Source organism: Branchiostoma lanceolatum, chromosome 13, assembly GCF_035083965.1.
Source record: "Branchiostoma lanceolatum isolate klBraLanc5 chromosome 13, klBraLanc5.hap2, whole genome shotgun sequence".
Classification (NCBI taxonomy): domain Eukaryota; kingdom Metazoa; phylum Chordata; class Leptocardii; order Amphioxiformes; family Branchiostomatidae; genus Branchiostoma; species Branchiostoma lanceolatum.
Window position 1 is genome coordinate 8,931,032 of NC_089734.1, and position 19,104 is coordinate 8,950,135.

The following is a 19,104-nucleotide window of genomic DNA, read 5'->3' on the forward strand; positions in this document are numbered from 1 at the left end:
AGGGTCAAAGGTTAAGAAATGTCGTTGACAATATAATTTTCAGGGATGATATTAGATAAAGCTATTACCTTAATCATAATCGAAATAAACAATATGTTTTCAATTCTATGAAATAAGATACAAACGTTCATAATTTGAAAGGATAAACATATATTGTGACCTCATTTATAGGGGTCATGGGTCATGACAAAAATGGCGGCCAAGTCGAATTTGTTTTTCTACGTTCCCAACGTTTCCTTCAGTTTCTTGTCTACCGTTAGCTGAAACGACTTGAGTTTTCCAGTTTAACTCAGAGGACACAACACCGTAGGTATACATGTACAGTTAGCCTCACCTTATTCTCTATGTCAGTTCGTATGTTGTGAAAACTTACTAGTACAGCAGTCGACATAAATTAAGGGGGAGGGCATGTCTGGGCAGGCAGGTACAGCAATGTATGTGTATATACCAAGGATATTTGAACCTCCTTAACATATGATGATCATGTCATAACAAAACCGATTACCTTAGTATGTACAAGTATGCGCTATATCCTTCTGATCATGCATTGCCTATATTAGAATTTCATTCATGTGTGTATGTTCATAAGTACAGTTGTGTAATAATTTGACAGCTGTTTCATCTCCTACTTTTAGGTGCCTCACATCAGTATCATTAGAGGATCATTGTGGTACAATTTAGTCACCATGGCAACATCACACTCCTTGACAGCTGAACAGATCCGCCGTATGGAGGAGAACAAGAAGCGAGCCCTCACACTTCGCGCTCAGAGACAGGCACAACAAACTTCTGGAAGGGAGAACTCAAGCTACACATCCAAGAAAGCCAACACTTTATTACCACAGAAACAGAATGTAAACCACAAGGTGTCCAGCTTAGGACAAAGTAAAGAGCCGAAACAGCATATGTCATGGAATAGTAAAGCTGCACAAACACATAATACCGGGAGGTTTGGTAATGGACATGATAAGACTGCTAGTAGTGGGAAGCAAAATGTACCAGCAGTGACAAATCCTGTTACCAGTAATCAACATGGAAGCTCCACAGAAACAAGAAGATTCTACAGTTCTTCAAGCAAACCACCACATGGAAACAACACTGGAAAAACAAAGACCACAGGGTCAACATTCTTCAAACAGAGAGGAACAAATTATGCAAATGCTAAGCCATCATCCACAGGGTACAATCAGAAGAGTGCAGACTTTGCAGCAAGAAAAGAGGGAAAACTGTTGCCAAGGTTTGGAGAGGGTCCAGTAAGTGGAACATGTGTGCTTGTATCCAAGGAGAGATTTGAAGTACAAGCTGGATACTGTGCACCACTTATTGAGGTGTTCAAGCAGATGCCTACAAAATACTATGGTAGGTCTCTTTGAGCAATGTACTTAATTTAAGTGGACTAATTAGGTTCTTACTTAAAGGCATGTTGTTCTAGTAGCCTGAACTGTCAAGTAATGTTTTAAATTTATCAACGGTGTTGTGGTGATTACTAATGACCACAACAGCGTTGATAAATTTAAAACATTACTGGACTCATTACAGAAGTTAGGTAGCATTGTACAACTCACTTCTGATTTTATAGTCGGATAATGTTTGCTCTATTGTAATTGTTATGCATTTCAAACCTACTTTGGAAAGGTCCTTATTTTTGGATGACAGATGATAGATTTGTCTCACTAAAAGTTTTTGTTTACCATTTACAGATATGCAGACAAGAGTGTGGAGTTTTGAGCTGAAAGACTATGAGACACTGAGTAAGTACTACATGTAAACTTGTGATGGACCAACTTTGTTGTGTTTGTGAATTGGAGCAGAGTTTGCATATTTGTTTTAGCAAATTTTGCCCCATTTACACTCCTACATTACCATTACCAATAATCCAACTAGTACCAGTGCTAATATATAGATAATGAGTGAATGAGTGAGTGAGTATTAACACTAGTAAGATGATCTATTTTTTACATTTGAATGAAATAACATGTTTAAAATTTATTTCAAGTGGAAAGAGTCCTGAAAGCCCAGCTGCCCGTACAGTTGACCCCCCTCCCCAAGGTAGTCCTGACCACCTTTAAGAACCAGCTGAAAGGGAAGGTGACAGAGGAATTGGAGAGGAGAGTTCCAGAGGCAGACCTGAGTGGGGTGGAACCCAAACTAGTCAACGCACTTCTCCCCTTCCAGAGGAAGGGAGTTAAGTAAGGGTTCCTGTCTGTCAAGTTGTTTGTATCTCTTTATGTACATGTATAAAAAACACATTTATACAGAGGACAAGTCTCATTGATTGTAGAACAAAGAAATTGGAGTCCCAGTTCTACAACCTTCCTCAGGGTGACAGAGTCTGGAGTTAATAAGTTTGAGATGAATGTTCACATATGGTGATACAGTTCTAAATCTTCAAATTACAGTAAGTGTGTGGTATCCTAGATGAGGCCCATGATTGGTTGATGTAAACCATGTGATGTTTTATGTCTACAGTTTTGCCATCTGGAGGAATGGTCGAGTCCTGCTGGCGGATGACATGGGCCTGGGGAAGACCATGCAGGCCCTGTGTGTGGCAGCTTACTACAGGAAGGAGTGGCCTCTTCTCATAGTCACACCCTCCTCACTCAGGCTCACATGGGCAGAGGTACAGCCATATTTTTGATGCCTGTGATTATTATCACAAAGGAAAAAGAAAGGGGATACTCTATTATATCATATTTCTTTCTCATACGTTATTACTATATAGAGACCCACACTTTGCTACATAGTGTGCTTCCTAATAGGTTTCCAATATGGCAGGGAGCGAATGTTTTTCTTGTGTTCTACCATCTAGTCACAAAAGTTAAGTTTTGAATGAGCACAATTTATTGGCTTTCACTACATACTTTCACAGCATATAAATCAAGGCTCAGGTTTGTGATTGGATGATTTCAAGTGCAGATCACCAAAATGAGATTTTGTTACAGTTGTCTTTAGTTAGGGTCAAATAGACATCAGACTATTAAAGGGTGATGTTTGTATTTTTAAACAATTTCTGCTATTTTTCTAAAGTTGTGGCATGTTTCTTCTAGGCGTTTCATCGGTGGCTGCCCAGTTTGGATCCCCAGGCCATCACTGTGATGCTGACGGGTAAGGACAACCCTGCGTCAGGACAGGTCACCATCACCAGCTACGACCTCATGGTCAGGTGCAGCCAGCAGATCAGGGCCAGGGGCTTCAAGGTCATCATCATGGTAGTGAGACTTCCTCAAATTAAATCCTTAAGTGACTAACATTTGTGGCATGCATGACAAAGGATGGTTATCCTTTTTATAATGCAAAGCAAAGAGAGCATTCTGCACTCAAACACATACTTTGAAGTGGTAGCAAGTTGCAGTGTGATGCTAAAGTTTAATACCTAAAGATTTCACCTCTTACTCTGCATGGCAGTCATTCTTTGACACTGAAACCTGTGAGATGAATGGATTGTTTCTCTTCTCAGGATGAGTCCCACGTGTTAAAAAACTTCAAGACAGCCAGGACTAAGGCAGCATTGCCACTTCTGAAGGTAACAACATAGCATAGAAATGTTGACTAAGACTGTACATGAAAATTAACTTTCTGAACATTCTGCTTTTTTGTTATCGTGATAGTATGATGCATGTTAAACAGTCATAAAGGATTCCGGCATGCCCTCTCCAGACTGCATCCCGAGTGCTCCTGTTGTCAGGAACCCCTGCCCTGTCCCGTCCCTCGGAACTCTTCACCCAGCTGTCAGCTGTGGAGCCTAGACTCTTCAACAGTTTCCACGAGTTTGGCATCAGGTACTGCCAGGGCAAACAGGTAAATAGTCTTTACACTTTTTGTTGTGTAGTAAACATCTTAAACAACCAATTATATATGTGCTCATGAATTGTTGAATACTAGTATGTGTATCAAAGAAGAACTTTATTGCATGACAATTGTACATGGTACAAAGTAGGGCAACAACTTTTAAACATAATACAAAATAGAAGTATAGAATAAAACTTAACATCCTAATTACTGATACAATACAATAAGGGCAAGCATATGTTTTTGATATGTTATAATCGAGTGGGGCTAATCATTAGCTTTGGTATTTTTTCTAATATGTCCAGTGCTAGACTAGTACATTTTTTAAATATCTATCTCGTAAAGTATCTTCTGTACAGAGTAAATATGTATGTATTTTATAATTGAGACCCTGTACCAGTGTAATAGAGACATGCATATTCCTTATATCTTGTAGACTGCCTTCTGCTGGGACTACAGTGGCTCTTGTAACATGAAGGAGCTACAGCTGGTTCTGGAAGAAAGAGTCATGATCAGGTGAACTTATACTTTAAATGTATTGGCACATACTGCTGTTAGAATGAACCGATATAGATGTAGCTTGTATTACAGCATGATTGCAAAGTTGTCACTATTTTGAACACAACTTTTTTATTTTCACAGACGTCTGAAGAAGGATGTCCTCTCTCAGCTGCCCGCTAAGCAGAGACAAGTGGTGAGGACTTCACTACTGATCTTAGGGAAAATGTCTGGACTACCTATCTTCACATGAAAGACAGTTTAGAACCATTATTTACACTACTTTTCCTACAGCAAAATAGTTTTTCCTTCAGACTGGCAGCTGCCTGTGTGTGGTTATCAATTAGCACTGTGTAGTTTTAGGAGGTAAAAGTCTTTTCTTATGTTTACACTCCAAATGAAAGCATCAAACAGATACTGGTACGGAGTCAAGCTTAATGATATTGAAGATATTGACAGAAAACATATTCATTGTAGGTGGTGATGGAGCCAGGAGTAGTCAACATGAAGAGTTTCCATGCAGCTGCCGATGAAATGACAAAGAAACACAAGAATGTAAGTTGGTGTCTCACAATCCATTTGATAGTTTTCTCCTTACAAAGTCACTTTTTTGATATTGAATATGTATTCTAAAGATTTCTATGATTGGTATTTTAAACAGTAAGGTTGAAGTCATGTAATGCTAAATATACTGGTAATGTTACATTTTGACATGTGAGTTCCAGTTTAGATGAAGAGTTTTCTTGTTTCTTCCAGAATGCAGAACAGAGAGGAGCCCTTCTACAGTACTTCAATGAGACTGCTCTGGTCAAGATCCCTCACATCAAGTCAGTTTACATTTTTTTCCAAATATGGACATTTTTGCTGTAATTTTACAAATTTCAGCCAAGTGTCTTCTCATGATTTTATTGATACATATGATGTAGATGTGTAAAAATGAGTGTTTGTGTGTTAAATGACAGAGACTATGTCTTGGACCTGTTGGAAGCTGACAGGAAGTTCTTGGTGTTTGCTCATCACCAGATTGTGCTGGACTCACTGAGAGATGCTCTTGACAAGAAGGTAATCATTCAAATGTAGAGACAGAAAAATACTTGTCATGATCAGTTATTACATGAAATATGGTGAACCTATGATTATTAATTCTTCTTCGTAAGATTTCTGTATTTGCTTCAGTGTGTGCAGATATACTTAGGAACTTTGTTTTAATTTTGCTGTCTCCTTCAATGAGAATTTCATTATTTAGTCCAGTTTCATATGATTGCTCAACTTTCCATGTCAAGTTACCAATGCAAAAGTCACATGCAATATTTACCTTGTAGTGTGCATAGTCCATTGTTTAGTGACCCTGCCTCGGGACCAAGAGGCTGTGAGTTTGAATCCCAGCTGTGAATTTCCTGGGTACACTGAACCTGTAAATACTGCACAAAGCATCTGTCATAACCTGTAGAAGAATAGCTCTTCAGTGAGCTAAACTTTCACTTTCAAATCAAAGCAAATCATCATAATGTTTTCTAATTTGAAGGGTTATGGCTACATCAGGATAGATGGTAAGACCCCGTCTGAGGTGCGACAGCAGCTGTGCAATAAGTACCAGACCCAGGACAGCTGCCAGGTGGCGCTGCTGTCCATCACTGCGGCCAGCACAGGCCTGACACTCACAGCTGCCTCACTGGTGGTGTTTGCTGAGCTCTTCTGGAACCCTGGGGTAAGAGACTATTGCTAAAAATGTTTTTACCATAGGCTTTAGATGCGTGTGATCTTATTGGCAGAGGTGATGAAGTGCTTTTCTTTCCTAGGAATGTTTTACATGTTAGCCAGTAGTACAACTGTTACAGTACAAATTTGATGTGCCTCTAGCATATTTGAAGTTTGCCCATGCAAAAGTGTCTGTACTCCCATGCAAAAGTGTTTGCACCCCCATGTTAAAGTTATTGTACCCCCTCCCCATACAGAAGTGTCCCCCCATACAAAAGTCTGTATCCCCCATGCAAGTGTTTGTAACCCCCATGCTGCAAAAGTGTCCGTACCCCCCCTACAAAAGAGTCCATACCCCCCATGCAAAAGTCTACGTACCTCCCAGAAGTGTCCCCCATATAAAAGTGAAATCTGTGCTCCCTTTTGTTTGTTTGAACCCAGGTTTTGGTGCAGGCTGAGGACAGAGCTCACAGGATTGGTCAGCAAGACTGTGTCAACGTTCACTACCTCGTTGCAAGGGGGACAGCAGATGACTACATATGGTAAGTCCTTACTTGTGTTTGTATTCAGATCTCAAGTAGTACCAAACTCAACCTAGAAGGATTACATAAGTTGGGTAACTGTTTTCATCAGTTTGACTGAGCTCAAGAAAGCCTCAGTGTTCATGGGGAAGGGATATTTTTTACTCAGGAAATTTGAACATCATTTTATTAATTACCTTCACCGAGAAGGTTATGCAGAGGGTAGCGTTTGTTTGTTTGTTTGTAGTGGCACAGGATAACTCGTGAATGCCTTGATGGATTGTCTTGGTATTTGGTATATTGGCAGGTTTTGATGGGACCTAAAAACGAATAGATTTTGGGCCCCCTAGTGGCTTCTTACGGTACTGCAGCGGAACTTCCTGGTTTGATATCTCGTGTTCTGGACATGCTATGGAACTTATTTTTGAGTGGTAGACAGATCTTTGGACAGAGAGTAAGTGGTGTGGGTTTGGGCCCCCTAGCGGCTTTTTTGGAACTGCAGGAGCAGGTTTTGCGTCTGACTTTGAAAGGGAATAACTCAAGAAGGTAATGAGTTTTGGTAGGTAGATAGCTTGAGTGATGATGTACATGATTAGACACTTCTTATGCTGATCAGTATCTAATTTGCATAATCAATGAGGAAAGTTTATACATCCGCCAAATTCCATGATAGGACTCTGAAACATGTGACATATGTAACTGAGGAAGAGAGAAATATTAATTGATATGAACTATGCAAATGAAGACCTCATTTGCATAATTAATGAGAAAATACTATAACACGATGGCCTTGATGGATGGTCATGATTTTTGGTATGTGGATAGCTTGTGTGATGCTTAGTATGATTGGACGATAATTATGCAAATCAGATTCTAATTTGCATAATTAATGAGGCAACTTTAAAAATCCGCTTTGTTCCATGATATGACAATTCAAATTGTAACTGAGGAGGAGAGGACTGTTGATAGATAGAAAATATGCAAATGTGGACCTTATTTGCATACTTAATGAGTAACTTCTATTATTCCACACTGGCAAATGACGGCAATTTCATACATCTAATCCTTTTTTGTGGCATCGGGACGTTATGTGAATGTTAACATTGTTGAATCAAATTATGCTAATAATGGCCTCCTTTGCCTAATTGATGATAAATTTGTTAAGCTCATACTTTGGACATGTTATATTTTAAGACAATCAACTTGTATGATTTCTGATTGATGAGAAACACGTCAGTCATAAAGGTTAAAATCATCAAGGTATGAGGTCGTGGAACTCTAGTTCTTCTTCTGAAAAGTCAGTTCAGCACCTTCTTCTTCTTCTTCCAAATCTTCCAAATCTTATACTGCACAATAAACCGGATAATCCGGATATTCCGGATATTCCGGATATTCCGGATATTCCGGATAATCCGGATATTCCGGATAATCCGGATATTCCGGATATTCAGGATATTCAGGATATTCAGGATATTCAGGATAATCCGGATATTCCGGATAATCCGGATATTCCGGATATTCCGGATATTCTGGATATTCTATTATTCCGGATAATCCGGATATTCCGGATAATCCGGATATTCCGGAAATTCCGGATATTCCAAATCTTCCAAATCTTCCATTTGGATATTCCAAATCTTCCAAATCTTCCAAATCTTATACTGCACAATAAACCGGATATTCCGGATAATCTGGATATTCCGGATATTCCGGATATTCCGGAAATTCCGGATAATCCGGATATTCCGGATAATCCGGATATTCCGGATATTCTGGATATTCCGGATAATCCGGATATTCCGGATATTCCGGATAATCCGGATATTCCGGATAATCCGGATATTCCGGATAATCCGGATATTCCGGATAATCCGGATATTCCGGATATTCCGGATAATCCGGATATTCCGGATATTCCGGATAATCCGGATATTCCGGATAATCCGGATATTCCGGATATTCCGGATATTCCGGATAATCCGGATATTCCGGATATTCCGGGTAATCCGGATATTCCGGATATTCCGGATAATCTGCACAATAAACCGGATATTCCAGATATTCCGGATAATCCGGATATTCCGGATAATCCGGATATTCTGGATAATCCGGATATTCCGGATAATCCGGATTATCCCCGGATATTCCGGATATTCCGGATAATCCGGATATTCCGGATATTCCGGATAATCCGGATATTCCGGATATTCCGGATATTCCGGATAATCCGGATATTCCGGATAATCCGGATATTCCGGATATTCCGGATAATCCGGATATTCCGGATATTCCGGATAATCCGGATATTCCGGATATTCCGGATATTCCGGATAATCTGCACAATAAACCGGATATTCCGGATATTCCGGATAATCCGGATATTCCGGATAATCCGGATATTCCGGATATTCCGGATAATCCGGATATTCCGGATAATCCGGATTATCCCCGGATATTCCGGATATTCCGGATATTCCGGATAATCCGGATATTCCGGATATTCCGGATAATCCGGATATTCCGGATATTCCGGATATTCCGGATAATCCGGATATTCCGGATAATCCGGATATTCCGGATATTCCGGATAATCCGGATATTCCGGATGATCCGGATATTCCGGATATTCCGGATAATCCGGATATTCCGGATAATCCGGATATTCCGGATATTCCGGATAATCCGGATATTCCGGATATTCCGGATAATCCGGATATTCCGGATAATCCGGATATTCCGGATAATCCGGATATTCCGGATATTCCGGATAATCCGGATATTCCGGATATTCCGGATAATCCGGATATTCCGGATATTCCGGATATTCCGGATAATCCGGATATTCCGGATATTCCGGATAATCCGGATATTCCGGATATTCCGGATAATCTGCACAATAAACCGGATATTCCGGATAATCCGGATATTCCGGATAATCCGGATATTCCGGATATTCCGGATAATCCGGATATTCCGGATAATCCGGATTATCCCCGGATAATCCAGAATATCCAGATTATCCGGATATTCCGGATATTCCGGATAATCCGGATATTCCGGATAATCCGGATATTCCGGATGATCCGGATATTCCGGATATTCCGGATAATCCGGATATTCCGGATAATCCGGATATTCCGGATATTCCGGATAATCTGGATATTCCGGATATTCCGGAAATTCCGGATATTCCAAATCTTCCAAATCTTCCATTTGGATATTCCAAATCTTCCAAATCTTCCATATCCAATCGATTCAACTCCGCCAACCAACCTGAAATTTTTGGCTTTTTTTCATTTTTTTGAAACATTTTTATGGAGTTTTGTTGGGGCATTTTTAGGCAAAAATTACATTTTGGGCTCCTGTGCCCTGCTATTACATGGATTTGGTACAAGGGTACCCATTTTTGGTGTAAATCACTTCAAAATGCTTCAATTTGGGGACTTTGGGGCCTATTTTCAGACCAAAAACTGGCCAAAAGTGTTCCACGTTCTATCTAAGGTTCTGTGCGTTCCATTTGCTGTTGGCCAAAGAACCTGTTTTCTATTCAGGTTACCAGGCCTTTACAGGAAAACATGCAAGCCTTTGCAGTAAGAAGTTGCTAAACTATGCGGAAGGCTCTTGGTGTCTCGCAGAACTTGTAGAGAGGATTTTTTTGCACCGGTGATTCTGGAACAGTCATTTTATGTATGGAGAGGGAGATGGGCAAAGTATGTTGCTCTCGCAAATGTTGCCTTTCTACATGTAGTTAATATTTCGATTTGCCCAGGTGTTATTTTGGGACAGCCCACTTCTTGATTGGGGAGGAGTGTATTTGCTCAGGGGCAAATGTCGGCCTTTCTAGTTACCTTCGCCGAGAAGGTTATGCAGAGGGTAGCGTTTGTATGTATGTATGTATGTATGTATGTATGTTTGTAAAGACCAGCATAACTCGAGAAGGCTTGGATGGATTGTCTTGATATTTGGTAGGTGGGTAGGTCTTGATGAGACTAGGAAATGATTAGATTTTGGGTCCCCTAGCGACTTGTTACGGTACTGCAGCGGAACTTCCTGTTTCAATATCTCGTGTTCTGGACAAGCTATGGAACTGATTTTTGAGTGGTAGATAGGTCTTTGGACAGAAAGTAAGAAGACCTCATTTGCATAATAAATGAGAAAATACTGTAACTCAAGATGGGCTTGATGGATGTTAATGATTTTGGTATGTAGATAGCTTATGTGATGCTCTGTATGATTGGACGATAATTATGCAAATCAGATACTAATTTGCATAATTAATGAGACAATTTTAAAAACCCGCTGTGATCCATGATATGACTATTGAAATATGTGACATTTGTTATTGAGGAATTTTGATACATAATTGAAGACCTAATTTGCATAATTAATGACAAACTACTATAATTCCATACAAGCAAATGATGGCAATTTTTTTCCTACTTGTGTCATTTGGTAGTTATGTGAATGTGAGCATCGTTGAATCAAATTATGCTAATAAGGACCTCATTTGCATAATTCATGATAAATGTTACTTTGTTAGCATAACCTTCTTTGTTAAGCTCATACTTTTGTTTTTTGGGTGAAGAAGATCAACTAGTATGATTTATAATTGATGAGAAACACTCCTGATACGTCAGTCAAAAAGGTTAAAATCATTTGGCGAAGGTATGAGGTCGTGGAACTCTAGTTGTTATTGTGATGATTTCTATCTAAGTAAATTCTACAGTATGTTGCCATATGTTAAGACATCATATTCATGTGTATGATATTGCAGGAATGTAGATCTTCCACAGATGTCAACACAGTTGAGATCAGTTCTAAACCCTGATGTTCTGGTTCCTACAGGCCTTTGGTGCAGGGCAAACTGGATGTCCTGAGCAAGGCAGGCCTCACCAAAGATGACTTCTCCACAGCCGACACAACAAGCTTCAAGGACCCCCACCAGGAGACCATCCTGTCCTACCTGGAACAGTCCTTCTCTGGTGATGACCCTGAGGACGACCTTGCACTTTTGGAAGCCATGGAGGATTATGGGACACAGGATGATGTCAAGGGTCAAAGGTTGGAACATGATGATGTCAAGAAGGAAAATTTTGTTGGAGCCAAACGAAGTGACAAAGGAGCAGCTACCACATATAGAGGACCTGAACAAGCGACAATGGACAAGTTTGTTGTGCAGCTACCTGATGCCAAGGCACATGGTACCACCGAGGATGATGCAGAAGCGGGGCATGAGACTGATGTATCGTGTCTTGATGATGAGATCATGGATGATGTGTACTTGGACGACCACCTGTGGCTGGATGATTTGGGGGAGGAAGACTTTGACCAAGTAGATGTGCTTCAGCCAGAGAGCAAAAGGCAAAGAATGGCATAGATCAGAAAAAACATGGCCATATATTTCTTTTTAGCACTCAAACAAGGAGAGACAGAACTATAAATAAGCCAGAAACTACTTTTTATGTTATAAAAGAGTATCAAGGCAAAATCATTATTCTGTAATTTAGTGAAATTTTTATTAGCCATCTTATATCATACATACAGTTGTTTTGCAGTGCTTTGAATGTACATTGAAATAAAAATATGCAGAATGTTTACAAGATGTTACTCTGGGTTTTGATATTATTTGTGTCTGTTGTAGATAACATGCTGGTATTTAAGTTACATATCTGACTTTGACAATATTTCCATTGCTTGAATATACTTCACAGTATAATGCATCATTATAATCCATTTGGTTCAATGATCCTGATCAAGTACACATCTGGAACATGACTCATAGAAACTCTTAAGACCCTTATTACATGGACTTTGTGCCATCACTCCTTCACAATTCATATTTTTGAAATTCCAATAAAGCGAGATGTTTTGCATTTCACATATTCATACCTTTTTGTGGCAGTGAACACTTGACATTTTCTGAACTTCACATAAAAGTAAATAACATCCATTTAAATATATTTCATGCTTTCATTTAACTCTCCATAATGTACATTTGGCAGTTGCTAGTCTGACTAAATAAAGCTTGCTGGAGGGATTGCAATGCACCAAGATCTATATAGATACAGATACAGAAGACAGTAAGACATTGTATTACATAGAGAAGATACATGTCCATTGTCCAGTACTGTACTTCAATGTAGTTAGCTCAGAACACAACTTGTGGTCTAAAGTGCGGCTGGAACTTGTTGCTCCTGACTCCCATCTGCATACGCTTCTTAGCCTTGAGTTTCTGCACAAACTGCATGTCACGAACCTTCTTCTGGGCAGCCTCTCCTGTGAAGTAACAAGTTTGATTTAGAATAAGGGAACTAGAAGGAATGCAAATCAATGCAACAATACTATGCAACAGAAATGCCCTATATCCTGGACTTGTGAACTCATGTTTTCCCTTCTACTCTGAACTACTACACAGTATTTGTATCTGGTCGAGAAGCAGAGAACAGAAACGTTGCCTCCTTTAACAATATATTTTGTGGTGTTCCTCATTATTAGTAACACAGTCAGCATAAGTGGCCGATTGTGGGTTGCAGCAGAGGATTCAATCTTGCACAAAAACGAACCATCGAGTCACAGGCAGACGGGCAGTTGCCAACTGTGCAGAGTAGCATTTACACAAAATGCTCTTGTTTTAACCCTTCTTAGTTCTGCTAACTATACATGAATTCTATACCATACATGTACATGAAGGAGTAGTGATGACACACATTAAAATATCTGGAGTCAGGACCATATGTTTTCAATTAAACTTTTTCAAGAAATGGTGCTTATATTTACTGCATGCTATAGGAGTAACCTTAAACCTGCCTTTTGGCACCAAACTTGCAATGGTTCATGACAGCATAGCAGGGAGAAGTTCAAGGTCTACAGTGACTGTGTATGACTTACCATAGTCTCCCCTCCACCCCAGTGCCTTGTACTGTGCCATGAGTCTGCCCACTGCCTCCCTACCCGTGGTCCTGTGGCTCATGGACGGTATAAGGTTCTGTCTCCAATATCTCTGCAGGGCCCGATGACCAATTCTGGATCCTAAAATAAAACAAAATCTTCCAATTAGTGATAGATTACTACTTTCCCAGGAAGAAAAACGTAAAGCAAAATCTTCTATTCGGTGCAAGATTGCTACTTACTCAGCAAATACTGTAATCATTGTTTCTTTCACTGTAACTTTAACTTCACTGTTTCCACTGTCACCTCTGTACCGTGAACTTATCATCACCGTGAAAAACCTATTCATGATTCCTCCACACATCCTTTCTGTACATCATTTTCTACCACCGCGAAGTTAAAGTTCAGTGAAAATGTCAATTTTTGTTACACCATGAAATTTTGCTACCGTGAACTTAAAGTGATTTACAGTAATGTGTCTTAAACTAATATTCAAACGAGGGGGAAAGGTGGAAATTTCTTATAGACATTTACAATTGCTTTAAATAAAAAGTCAAGCACCGACCTGAAGGCAGTACAAGCTGAGTCTCGTCATCTGTGACTCGGAGTTCCTCCTTCTCCACTGGTTCCTCCTCCTCAGGCGCTCCCCCTGCTGCTCCTTCAGCCTGGTAGTCAGGGTAACTCTTCCTGTAAGACGAGCAACAGGCTTTATAAAAATTTTCATCTTAGACATTAAGACAGTAAAACAATTTGCTTTTTTTCAGATTTTGGGATTGTTGTCATCTCAAATGAACTGTGCTATTACTGTAAATCATTGTAAAAGGCACAAATTTCTTGATGTCTTCTAAAGTAATGGGACCAGCTGTTCTGCTACTATGTAAATTACTAATGGATGGTTATCAGAGAAGTTCATCAGTGCAGATACAAATAGGATTGTCTTGCTATGATGTCATTGAAAGTATTGATAGAATGTACAGAAAAGGTTGTACTTTTATGAAATAACTGATAGTGTTCCTCGTTATTAGTAACACAGTCAGCATAAGTGGCCGATTGTGGGTTGCAGCAGAGGAGTCAATCTCGCACAAAAACGAACCACCAAGTCACAATACAGACGGGCAGTTGCCAACTGTGCATAAGTTACATCCACTTCACATGCTATCCTTTTCACCAAAAACACAAGCCAACATAATCATGATAATGGCAGAGAGTTGTAAGAATGGTTATTTGTTAAAGCACTTTTTATGTGACTTTTTCACAAGCTCTTACCTGAAGTCATAGAAGTCAGCATACTCCAGTATGGCGTCCCCCTCCATGAGCAACTTGGTATGTCCCTTGTCTCTCATGTGTCCCTGTGCTGCCTCCAGACTGTAGAATGTTCTCCCCTTCTCATTACAGTACAGGCAGAAAAAAGCACCCCCTACTTTCTCGCCTGTTGATAAAGGCAATAGGGCAATACACATTTTTAAAAACCCATGGCTACAAATTTATTCTCTTTTTGTGAGAGGTGAAAAAGTTTTTTTCTGCATTCAATGTTATCAAACATCTCAAAATTAAACACTCTCACTTTGAAGAGAGATTTGCTATACTTTTGCCCAAAAAAAACATAAATGCACTGATAAAGATATATGTAGGTTCAACTAGGTACAAACTCAAGCAAAAAGCACTAACTAAATTACGTAAAAAAGTATGTTCCTTGTTCAAATCATGGCTGAGGATCTTACCTAGATATTGGATGAGTCCTTCCAGATCCACTAAGTACTCCACATCAGGGATGTAGAAACTGTGTTCCACTGTCATGTGTTGCACATTGTTGTCTAGGCTCTCTTCCTCCCGTGCACAGAACAGGCACTGTTTCTCTGTCAGAGGTGTGCCAGGGTAGTCCACTTCTTCCTCCGAGGAATCATCTACCTCCATCTCCTCGTCTCCTCCTACAACCTCCTCCTCATCTTCATCTTCCCATTCTCCTGATAAACAATGATTATATATTTCATCACTAAGTATGTGGATAACTTTAGAGTACACTCGCTTGTTACTTTGTACAATCCAACATCACTGACTTTTCAGTCAATGCAAATACCCATGAAAACATATGTGAAAATATGATCAAATTCCTTTATGTAATAAAGGCTGAGCACATGACAAATTTTCAGACATACCTTCATCTTCCTCATCAGGTTGAGATTTTGACCTTGATGACCTGTGACCTCTGCCCCTGAGTTGCCTGATAGCCTCCACCTTGGCAGGGTCCAGAGTTTTGTTCACCCTCCTCTTGACAGGACCTGGGGACTTCCTGGCCTCGGCTAGGGCCTGGTTTACTGTGTCCTTCTGAGCTCGCTCATGGGCTACATCGTAACCTTTCTCTTTGTTCTTCTGGTTTTGTTTCTCCACTTCTGATTGGACCTGACAAACAAAAGAATGGACAATTCTCTTTAGTACAAGACTACTGTATAACAATCTGACTGAAATACATTTGTCAGCTGGTTGTACCAATGAGCACAACTTGCTCATGCACACATGCTCACAAATACAGTGTTTTGAAGCAAGTCATTCTCATCAATCAGCTATCTTCAAATGTACAACTGCATATTGTTTCAAGGAATAGGAAGATTGGCTCCGGGTAACTAAATAAAAAAATGATTAACGATACAATGTTCCTCATTATTAGTAACACAGTCAGCATAAGTGGCCGATTGTGGGTTGCAGCAGAGGATTCAATCTTGCACAAAAACGAACCACCAAGTCACAGGCAGACTTGCAGTTGCCAACTGTGCTAAAGAACTATGATGTCACATTAAAACAGTTAAATCTATCATATTGTCTCACCATTTGCAACTGTTTGGCTGCAGTTTCCTTGTGCTTTTTGGACTTCATGTGGTTTTCAAAGGCATTCTGGGTATTGAAGAACTTCTTACAGATGCCACACTGGGAACAGGTCTCCTTATCGGACTGCTCAACCTGGAAATGCAACAGAATGTACAGTAATTATCAACAACTAATTGGCCACATCTACTAGTATACTCTTGGAAGTGTGCAGGATTTCCTAGATATCATAACACAGATATATTCCCTCCTTTTCAATAATCCTACATTTGCCTACAAATGTTGGCCTTTTAGATTACCTGTGCTTTCTGTGCCATCACCCTCTGCTGGAAGTTTTCTGCGGTGACTGGCGGCAGTTCCGCCACCTTCCTCTTCAGGTTGTACCTGTGCCAGTCTGACTTGTAGTGAGCACGCTGTAACTCCGCCGATGCGAATGCCACGCGGCACGATATACAGGTGAACGAAGACATGCTTTCACCTGGAAGTACAAAACGCTGATCAGAAGAAGAATCAGTGTTCATTACAACAAACTGCCACACATGTTTTACATTACAAGAGTTTGTCCTCTCACAACTAGATCAAGCAGACAAATTCTACAGGTGTGCGGTCAAATTTTCCTGCTCTTCCGCTGTACTTCTTCCTTTCAAAGTGCACTACGAATATCAAACTGATTTTCAAATCATTTCATAACTCTTACCATTTACCTTGCTCTTACCAAGGAGGTTAAACCTCCTTGCTTTTACATGTAACGTTACCAATTACACTTACGTACACATATACAATACAAGAAGAGAGCTACGCGGTTTGGGGCATGTGATGTCTTTAATATGTGCGTCTGCTCTGTGATAGAGGCTTATTGGTTGTACAAAGACATCAACGGCCAAGGACTGTGGCCTTGGCGGCCGGCAGTTACAACACAAACTGCAGTGTAGCATTTACGTACGGTATTGGTAAATTTACACAATTCTGAACATTCCTTAAAGAAACGAAATTGCAGCAGGGGCGGGACGGTGGTAACATTGAGCGTGAGGCGAGCCCTGCCTACGGACGGCGGATGTCGCTAATAATGAAGGCGGCACAAGCGGGGGTCGAAGGTCGCTTCCTCAGCGTAATTCCCTACGATTGGTCGAGTGACCAATCCTATTATAATTACACTTACGTACACATATACAATACAAGAAGAGAGCTACGCGGTTTGGGGCATGTGATGTCTTTAATATGTGCGTCTGCTCTGTGATAGAGGCTTATTGGTTGTACAAAGACATCAACGGCCAAGCCGAAAGAAGTGAGGGCACCAAACCGCGTAGCGGAAATGTAGTTAGTTGTAGGGTAGTGCTAAATCTAATTAGGAAGTAGCTAGATATTCGAGTTCATGCAAAACAGTCCAGGACTGGCGAAGAACAGGCCGCAGACGTCACCGTGCACTGTCGAACAGCGTAGAGTCAGGCCGGAAATAGTGCGTCGGCGTGTGCTCTCACTTAGTACTGTGAAGTGGGCCGTGGGCGGGTACTGGGGGTCTTCGGTGCACAGCTGGAGCTGGTCCTGATGCACTGTCAATCTGGCTGTGCTAAACTACTAGGCTATTCTACTCTACTCTAAGTTCGACGATACCAGGCTGGTGGCGATCTCGCCGCAGGGCGCTGCCGCGAACTCCGAGTCGGGCCGGAAGTAAACCTCGCGTCGACGTGGAGTGGGTGTACTGGTAGCCTTGTGCAAGCTGCTGTAGATGCACATCGCAGCCTCGAGTCCGTGTAGGTACGGGTGGGGAGGGAGAAAGGCGGGCGCTGAGGAAGGACTGCTCGTGGAGAAGTTGTTTACGTAGTTCACGAGAAGAAACATGGCTGCCAAAGTCTCGGGCATCTCGCGGAGCGTCTCTCGCGAGACCCGGCGTCACCGGCGGGAAATGGGGAGGGGGAGGGGGGCTGTCGTTCCGGTCTGTAGACTCTCTGTGTAGACGTTGGAGCACAAACTCAGGAGCAGGCAGGAATGGGTGCGCGGTCCCAGGCTGGTGAAGAAAACTCGCTGCAGAACGTCACCAAGGATTACGGACAGTGTAGAGACTCAGGGTCGGGTGGAGCCTCTCGCTTATGACTGTGAAATCCAGGTGGGCAACGTTACTGGCGGCCCATACACGCTGCTGTCTCGCACACCGCGGCCCTGCTGTCTGAGTGCACGTCGGGCCCAGCGGGGACGGCAACCCGCGAGTTTCTTGGTGGATACGTGTGCCTCGGTAGTTGGGGAGTACCGCACGGTAGATTGAAATGCTTCGTGGAGACTCGAGAGGGGAAAAATTTCGACGGAACATTGAGCGTGAGGCGAGCCCTGCCTACGGACGGCGGATGTCGCTAATAATGAAGGCGGCACAAGCGGGGGTCGAAGGTCGCTTCCTCAGCGTAATTCCCTACGATTGGTCGAGTGACCAATCCTATTATAAAGGACAGTATATAGAATGCCTTTGCTTTTACAAAACTGAACCAAGGAAGTATGTAAAAAAAAGGGGTAAAATTCTTGCATGTACGTTGCATAATAACTGCGATAATTAGGCAACAGTATTATAAATCTCTAAGTTGGATTCACAGTTGCTAAACAGTAAAGGCATTTTTTTATCCACACGTGTGCATAAAATTATTTTTAGGGCTGATCTTTTCCTCTATTTTGCATTGCCAGTCCTCTCTAAAGATAGCCATAAGAAGAAAACCTATTCTCCCTACAGTATCTCTAGACTTACAGGAACACCAAACGATGTCTACCACTTACCGTTTTCCTCAAGTTTTGAGAAACTAAACCGTAACTTCTTATTTTAGTCCACACCTCCCTCTTGCAGTCATTTGCGCAACTTTGCTCCTGTTACCCAGGGTTCCTTTCGTTAGGTTGAAACCATTGTATATTC

The 19,104-nt window shown here is 41.1% G+C and overlaps 2 protein-coding genes across 3 annotated transcripts; one reads left to right on the forward strand and one right to left on the reverse strand.

Annotated features, from left to right (window-relative positions):
• Window positions 1-181: 181 nt before the first annotated feature.
• Window positions 182-12,108, forward strand: LOC136446720 (SWI/SNF-related matrix-associated actin-dependent regulator of chromatin subfamily A-like protein 1). Its single transcript, XM_066445236.1, has 16 exons — window positions 182-306; window positions 636-1,359; window positions 1,701-1,755; window positions 2,004-2,189; window positions 2,470-2,620; window positions 3,048-3,209; window positions 3,458-3,523; window positions 3,658-3,798; window positions 4,226-4,305; window positions 4,432-4,483; window positions 4,765-4,842; window positions 5,044-5,114; window positions 5,250-5,349; window positions 5,813-5,995; window positions 6,427-6,527; window positions 11,352-12,108. The coding sequence occupies exons 2-16, from the start codon at window positions 687-689 to the stop codon at window positions 11,881-11,883; spliced, it is 2,631 nt and encodes an 876-aa protein (XP_066301333.1). The 5' UTR covers window positions 182-306; window positions 636-686; the 3' UTR covers window positions 11,884-12,108.
• LOC136446719 (cytoplasmic 60S subunit biogenesis factor ZNF622-like) lies at window positions 11,998-19,103 on the reverse strand. 2 transcript variants are annotated; one of them, XM_066445235.1, is made up of 9 exons: window positions 18,972-19,103; window positions 16,514-16,692; window positions 16,218-16,349; window positions 15,551-15,794; window positions 15,116-15,355; window positions 14,661-14,823; window positions 13,960-14,081; window positions 13,395-13,535; window positions 11,998-12,782 (listed from the first exon to the last, which is right to left on the reverse strand). In XM_066445235.1, the coding sequence occupies exons 2-9, from the start codon at window positions 16,682-16,684 to the stop codon at window positions 12,655-12,657; spliced, it is 1,341 nt and encodes a 446-aa protein (XP_066301332.1). In that variant the 5' UTR covers window positions 16,685-16,692; window positions 18,972-19,103; the 3' UTR covers window positions 11,998-12,654. The 2 variants fall into 2 exon arrangements, with proteins under 2 accessions (XP_066301332.1, XP_066301331.1); XM_066445234.1 differs by having other exon boundaries at window positions 15,116-15,358.
• Between the last annotated feature and the right edge of the window lies 1 nt (window position 19,104).